Raw genomic sequence first — 8,040 nt, forward strand, 5'->3', positions numbered from 1 at the left:
CCATCACTTTTGTTTGGAAGAGGCATGGGGATTTTTCAAAACATTTTTAAAGAAAAAGGTGCGTCTTACTTGGCATAAAATACGTAACTTGTAACGTATTTTTGTGTAATTACTCACTAAAAAACAGAAAACGATAAGATACAAAATAAACAGGGTGACAATATTGAGTTTTCCAACTGAATGTGGTGTCGAGAGTATACAATGTTATGTTACTTTATTCTACTTATTTTATGAACAGGTGGAGGTTATTTTTCTTCTTATTTGCATTCAGGGTGAAAACTACGAAAATGAAATTAACGGATGTAGTAGTTTTATAGCACATGAAAATTATTTATTTTGTTTCAATTTTACATCACGGCATCATAAAACTGGCTGAAAACAGCTGATGTTTTGAGAGTAATCCATCCACATCAAAAACTTAAACCAGACAGAACAATGACAAACAGTTTAACACTAACCGGATTAAGAACAAACTTCTAAACATCTCTATTATAATCCGTAACTCTACACGCAAAGGCTTCGTCAATTCTGAAGTCATTACCTTCATATATTCTATACATATTTCGAATGCCGTGAATGTTGGCGTTTAATTGTTGAAGTCAAAATTACGTATACTAATGGTTTATTTACAGTGTGCTTTCCAGAGCTGTGCCCAATTTAAAAAGACACTTTGTTGTCTTTGGACAACTTATATCATGACGCCACATGAGGTTATTCGTTTTGTTTAGGGAGCATTTTGCATTACTTGTCCACAAGAAAGTACAAACTAATAGGCTTCCTCTTTCACCTCTTTTGAAATAAGCTTAGAATTTGTTTCTTACCTTATTACTGCTATATTTTAGGTTATGCTGGGTGAGTCTATTATATGGTGAAATATAATCAGTCATACAGTTGGTTGAGTCCATTATTTTCTCTGTTTGGGTCTGACTCGCTTGTGCGATTGCACACTACCCTGCACGCAACTGTGTAGGCCATTATGATTTGGTTTACAGTTCGGCTAATCAAAATTAACACTTGTGATATTCCTACCTCTATTACATAGCGAGAACACATTCTTTTAGCTTCTATGAAACAATAATTTCAACGCTCTTATGTGTTTTAATTTTCTCTAATTATTAGGTGGCCTACACCAGTTCTAGCTATCCTCAAAACACGCGCCATCGATCCAACACGTAGTATTAATTTCCATAATCCACACTTAACCCTCACCGTGAATTAGCTATAGGTTCCTACTGGTCATCTTCTTACAATAATTATGGACGTGGTGTGTAACCAAAACTCCCGCGTTATCTATTGAGTGGAAACTACAAACAAAATGTCTTTTAAAAAAATTCACACTTTGAGTATTCAAGATTCAGACAGTTAAGAAAGTAACTGTGGTGTGTGGCACAACTATTTCTTTATGATAAAACACTTTTAGATAAAAGTATTTTCATCATTACAAAAACATGACTTTCACTTGGACTACACATGATGGTTTCATTATATCTTTATTCATGTCATTTTTATATGTAGTACTGAGAAACTGGAGTTCTTAAAAGCTGGGCCTGGCATGGCCAAGCGCGTAAGGCGTGCGACTCGTAATCCGAGGGTCGCGGGTTCGCGCCCGCGTCGCGCTAAACATGCTCGCCCTCCCAGCCGTGGGGGCGTATAATGTTACGGTCAATCCCACTATTCGTTGGTAAAAGAGTAGCCCAAGAGTTGGCGGTGGGTGGTGATGACTAGCTGCCTTCCCTCTAGTCTTAGACTGCAAAATTAGGGACGGCTAGTACAGATAGCCCTCGAGTAGCTTTGTGCGAAATTCCAAAAAACAAGTGTGAAAGATTATTGTGACACTATTATAACAAAGCCAGGTTCTCAAAGGATAGGCTTAACTGCAATAAATGTACAAGCAATAACATTGTTATTCATTCTCATACGCGCATCCGAGTTTTTCGTTAATGGCTCGATTTACGGCAAGCTATCAGGACCGTAACGTATTGGTTCAACGCATTGATTCAATACATTATGACTGTTGGCTACCGTATAATGAACTGATCCAACTAATAATTGAAAATTCGGTAAAACGTTGAAGTAATAAGCTACGGCCTCGATGGCTTGCCAAATGCATTTCGACTTTTTTGTAGTACAGGCCTCATAAAATCTATCAACGCCCACAGTTAAAACCATTTTTCTATTACCAGCAGAAATATTCCTCTTCTGTCAAGGCTTGGAGAAGATACAAAAAAAAATTGTAGCCACAGTAATTTTAGTGACAGAAGTCTCCTGTTCCTTTTGTTGGCCTCTTCTATTAGCGGAACATTTTTCGGTCTTTTAATGTAGTCAAAAGAACGATGGCGTTTCTCACAGTTGAAGTTTCTCACAGTGCAATGAGTATACCTGAACATCTGTAATCTTCTTAAGTTAGTGTTGCAAAGTTTCCAATCAATCAATCAAACAACTTCATTACTATTCCAGACAAATATGGCAACCTATTTAAGAATGCTGAAGAGTTAAATTAAAAGGTGTTCCCCAGTATTTGCCGGAATTATCAAAATTATTAATGGTTATTTAAAAGAACAGTTCTTACACCTCGAAATAATACTGTTCATGACATCAGTTAACAATCATTACAAAAGATTCCTGAACAGGAATTTACCAACAGTTCAACTGTCAGTGTTACAGGTACAGTTGATACTGTAAATTACCCAACTGAATCCCTAAGTTTTCTTGAACCACCACGGATGCCGGTCACATTCTTAAATTAAAAGTTGGTTCACAAATAATGTTGTTGACAAATCTTGATTCTGCGACATTATGTAACGTTACTAGTTTAGTTGTTAAGATTTTACTGCCATATGTTATTGGAGCAACAGTTACTGTTGGTCATCTCAAAAGTAAAGATGTCTTCATTCCAAGAATTATTTTGCTACGGACTGATTACCCCTTTGGATTAAGAAGGTTCCAATCCCCATTTACAATGTGTTATGGAATGTCAGTTAATAAGGCACAAGGTTAAATTTAAAGGTTGCTGGATTGTTCCTAAAGCAGTCTTGCTTTTCATATAGTCAATTCTATGTAGGATGTTCAAAGGTTGAATCTCGTCAAATCCTGATTGTATTGTCAAAAGAAGAAGCAACAGCTAATGTAGTATATCACGAAACTGTAAGTTATGTTGTGTAATTTTTGTTTTGAAAATTAAAGGTTTAGACTTTAGACGAATTGATTTGCTTGTGTTGAACTTCGCACAAAGTTGCTCGAAGGCTAGCAGCACTAGCTAACCCTAATTTAGCAGTGTAAGACTAGAGGGAAGTCACCGCCAATTCTTGGGCTACTCCTTTACCAACGAATAGTGGGATTGATCCTAACTTTATAACACCCCGACGGTTGAAAGGGCGAGAGCGTGTTTGGTGTGATGGGTATTCGAACCCGCTACCCTCAGAAGACGAGTCGAGCGCCCTAACCATCTAGCCATACTGGGTATCCAGAAAATAATAAAAAAAGCTTAAACAGCGATATGTACCTGTTCGGGCATTTGTGAGTGTTTCCGCTTCTATTGGGAAAAGTTTTCCTTCTGTGTTTTAGGCTATCAGAAAGATGACAGTTCAAGCAGTTCAGAATTATAAATACAATGTGTGTAGTATAATGTTGAAAATTCAAAATAAATCTCGAAGGCTTGAATGGGAATTCATCATATTACTAAGTGACACAATATTGAGGTCTACAGTAATCGTTGTTGTGTTAAAGATGTCGTAATGTTTCCATTTTGCACATTTTTATAAGAAGAGTTCAAACTTTACTGGCAAATCTTGGTGAAATGAAAAAACACAAAAATACCCTTTCAGTACTTCTTAAAAAAAAAAGTCGTTAAGAATTGAACACACTGGTAGGCCCGGCATGGCCAAGCGCGTTAAGGCGTGCGACTCGAAATTTGAGGGTCGCGGGTTCGCATCCCCGTCTCGCCAAACATGCTCGCCCTTTCAGCCGTGGGGGCGTTATAATGTGACGGTCAATCCCACTATTCGTTGGTGAAAGAGTAGCCCAAGAGTTGGCGGTAGGTGGTGATGACTAGCTGCCTTCCCTCTAGTCTTACACTGCAAAATTAGGGACGGCTAGCACAGCTAGCCCTCGAGTAGCTTTGTGCGAAATTCAAAACTAAACCAAACACACTGGTGCCACCTACCAAATGCAATTTTGATCTTACAAACTTAAAACAAGCAGTAAAATTATGATTTATTACTCATCTGTTCACTAGCTGTCAAATGCACTGCTACATCCTTTTATGTTTATAATCCACAGGCAAAATCCATTTTATTAAAAACAAATCTCCTATACTTAAGTGACCAGCTACTTGCTTATTTGTTGTTAAGCGCAAAGCTACACAACTGAATATCTGTGCTGTTGAATGACCTGAGGCTTAACTGGTGAATCACTGAAGAATTAACCCGTGTTCTTCAACTGATATTTCGACAATAGTGGACATCGTTTTTATATATATATAAAGATATTTTGTAATCAACTACGTCAATTTGAGACTTTTTAACTGGTTTGATTGTCTAATTAAGAACAAATATGTCTGAAACCTTATGTATTCCATCGCTCTTGTGTCTTCGCTGGGAAATAAACTAACGCTAACATATTAATAACGTTAAAACTGTTTTTAAAAGTATTTTTGTACTTAGTTACTGCGTGTAACTATAAATGCATTCTGTTTAAATATTCGTAAATATCTACAATAAATGTTTATTTTACAGTGCTAATTTGGAACGATGGGAAGCTATTGTGGAAGAACAGAAAAATGAAAAAGAACACACAACAGATAACGTCAGCGAATAACGCTTTGTGGAAAAAAGAAGAGACGCAATAACATTAGATCTGTTTGATGCTCAAAAACAATGAACTTCAAGGTGAAAAAAAGAAAACGTTCGCCATTTTCGTATGCACACTACTGTCACTGTTAATATATTTCTTTCTTTCACACAAATTGTCCAAAAAGAACAAATATACAACATGAAGTCTGATTTACTTGATGTTTTGCTTCTCTCAGCTCAAAAGAAGATTGGTCTGCCCTTTCAGATTTTCCTCGACCGAACGTGTTTTTATTTCAGGCCACTTTATGAAAACAGATCTGTTATGTTTTGGTTTTGTTTTTTTCGTTTATCTTTATTGTATATTCACAGAAATTGACAAAGGATGAAAATTTGATATTATTCTATATTCTGGCGATAAACAGAAAACGAAAGTGTGGGGAGTAGAAATAACAGTACCGACTTCTGAAAGTAATATACTCTGTAGTGAACCTTGTTCTAGTTGTATCTTATGATTGATCTCCTCATCTGAGAAGGGAAGACAAATAAGTTATGGCAAGGAAGATTATTTAGGATAGCATAGAAACGCGACATCGACCAAATAATATCTAAAAATGGGTTCTAAATAACTTATGACATTGAAATGTTTTTAAAAGTTTCTTTTTTTATCTTTGAGATTAGTCTCTGTGGCATCACTTAATGTAAGAATGTGAGAAAATTCACTTTAAATTAATTTTATTATTTGTCTTTTGAGCTTCGGATAACTTAAAATACGATAATAAAAGTGATGCTAGTGTTAATTATAGCACAAGTGCTTACAATTGAATACTTTTACAAAGACTTAAGCAAATGTACAAGTGTTGCGAAAACTGACGAAAGTGGATATTAACTGGCATTATTGTGTTTTCATTATTTACTGTGGTAAAACATTATTCATTGCAGAAATAAGACAACCTCACATAAAAAGATACCAAACCCACAGAATGGCAGTGAGAAATTACGTATTTAGGTTTTTCCGCGACACAAACAACAGAGAGGAAAAAATCAGTATCTACATATTCGAATATTTTAAGTATTGACGTCCATGATAAATTATGCCCAAACAAGAAACAACATATATAATTTAAATAATTGGCCAGAAATGATTTAAGCCTAAGGTTCTGGTATACAAACATGCCTTGCGTTTTTTACCTTCTCACTTTCATATAGGATTTTTCGTTTATTTCAAGATTGAAATCTTTGTATACCACATGGTCAAGAGAACAGTTAACATGGTTTCAATTTAGCTGCCCTTGTCATCTTATAGAGATAAGATCTATTATGTCCATAGAATAAATTACTGTTATGCTGCAGGTTGTGAAAGAAGGTTGACAGCCAGTGTTTTCGGGTGGTAGACCAGATATTTCGAGGTTATAACCTTCTGTGTGTTCAAATGAGAAGAGCCAGTTATGTAATAACATAGTTGTTACGGGCAAATCAGATGTTTTCTGTTAAGTAAGAAATGTTACATTCAGGTATTTTATCTTGAGTTTAACAAGAGTACACCTTGAACCAAGACACCATTCTAATCAACTCGGAAATCCAGTGAAAGGCGACCATGAAAAATAACACATACAGTGGTGTTTATGACTTTGATGAATAAAGATTGTTTATATTGTGCAATATGCATCGTGTACTTTTTTGCTTAACCTCAGTATGTTTTAGCTAAATTTGGTATAATTTCATGATGTATTATGCCGATCTTTCTGTTATATAGTTAATATACCCGATATCCTTTGAGGAAATAAGTTTAAAATAGAAGTGCCAGTTGAGTCCATACACAATTTTAAGGCCCTTCAGTCGCACAGCAGTGACTGTGAGGCTTATAACTACAAACAAACATAATTCAAACTCGAATTCTCAGATTTTGTTGACATACAAAACATTTCAGATCTAATGTCTGAAAACAACTGTTACTTAATTAAATCGAACCAGTACAGATGACAATACAATACAACCTAGATGTCACCTTCATATAGGTTGTCAACAGTGTCGTAGAACTATATATGCAAAAAACGGCTCGTTTGGGTTAAGAAAATATTTTACATAAACGAGCGAACAACGTTTCGACCTTCTGACGATGACCGAAGAAGGTCGAAACGTTGTTCGCTCTTCTATGTAAAATATTTTCTCAACCAAAACGATCCGTTTTTGCATATATATTTCTCTACAAGTGGGTTTTCTCGACATCACTGAGTGTCATAGAACTGTCCAAACGTCTTTGTTGGGGGGGGTGGACGATATGTTTCAGCATCTTTATCTTTTCATGCAAATGAAATGTGCATTTCAAACTACCAGCAGCCACAACACACAAGCATTTTATGTGAAAACGAATTCAAAATGCCTTTATTCAACAAGGGCAGTCACGCTTTTCTAAGCAGAATAAAATAGTCCGATATCCAGTTTGTTTTACAAGCGAAATGCTAATCGAAAGAATTTTCAACAGACGTACATATCTGATTTATTTTGTTCAACACAAAGCTCCACAACGTGATATCTGTGCTCTAACAGTCACCGGTATAAAACACCTGATTTTTAGCGTTATAAGTCCTGCGTGGGTCTAATTATCCGTATAAGAAATACTTAAAAGACATGAATCCATTATATTTCAAGTTAACTCGATTTTAATAATTTTACTAACAATTTTTTAGGCTTATTTGTTTCCAGTAGTTTGCCGAGTTCTAATTTTAAACCTTAACCATTAAAGTTTACTTTGAGGTTTGTGACAAAACTTCATTGAGTAATTTATGAAAGTTAGTTTTATTTCATGTACCGTAATCAGTCAGGTTAATCCTTTTTAGTAGGTTCAGTCTACGACTAAAGGAAGAGGTTGTATTATTAACAATACATAGAGTTTAACAACAATATCTCTTGGTGTCAAAGTGCAGAACACATTTTTGAAGCAACGGGGCAGAAACTTTGAACCCTTGAATTCATAAGCTGACAAGTTGATTGTTAGGCCATGCACAACCTGGCTAAAACACAACAACACTGTCTTAGCTGAAATAAACAGGTGTATCCTCACTGCTGCAAGGGTCCTACTCTAGCAGGTCATCTGGATGTGTACAATATACACTTTCGTTCACTTACAAGTTAAATATGGATGAAAGTTTACAAATACAAAAATATCTTTGTGTGTTCGTTATATATGGTCATGCTAAGAACGGATAACATTTAAAAAAGAAGGAAATAAAACTGAATGATGTAAATGCGT

General features: G+C 35.6%; 1 protein-coding gene across 1 annotated transcript in view; it reads left to right on the plus strand.

Annotated features, from left to right (window-relative positions):
- Positions 1 to 6,447, plus strand: part of LOC143238478 (putative 3',5'-cyclic phosphodiesterase pde-5) — an 89,089-nt gene extending 82,642 nt beyond the window's left edge. The window contains exon 27 of the mRNA XM_076478748.1: positions 4,734 to 6,447. Coding sequence (XP_076334863.1) covers positions 4,734 to 4,815 — 82 coding nt within the window. The 3' untranslated portion in view covers positions 4,816 to 6,447. The remainder of the gene's footprint in view (positions 1 to 4,733) is intronic.
- The last annotated feature ends 1,593 nt before the right edge of the window (positions 6,448 to 8,040 follow it).

Source organism: Tachypleus tridentatus, chromosome 13 (genome assembly GCF_004210375.1).
Source record: "Tachypleus tridentatus isolate NWPU-2018 chromosome 13, ASM421037v1, whole genome shotgun sequence".
NCBI classification, from domain to species: Eukaryota; Metazoa; Arthropoda; class Merostomata; order Xiphosura; family Limulidae; genus Tachypleus; species Tachypleus tridentatus.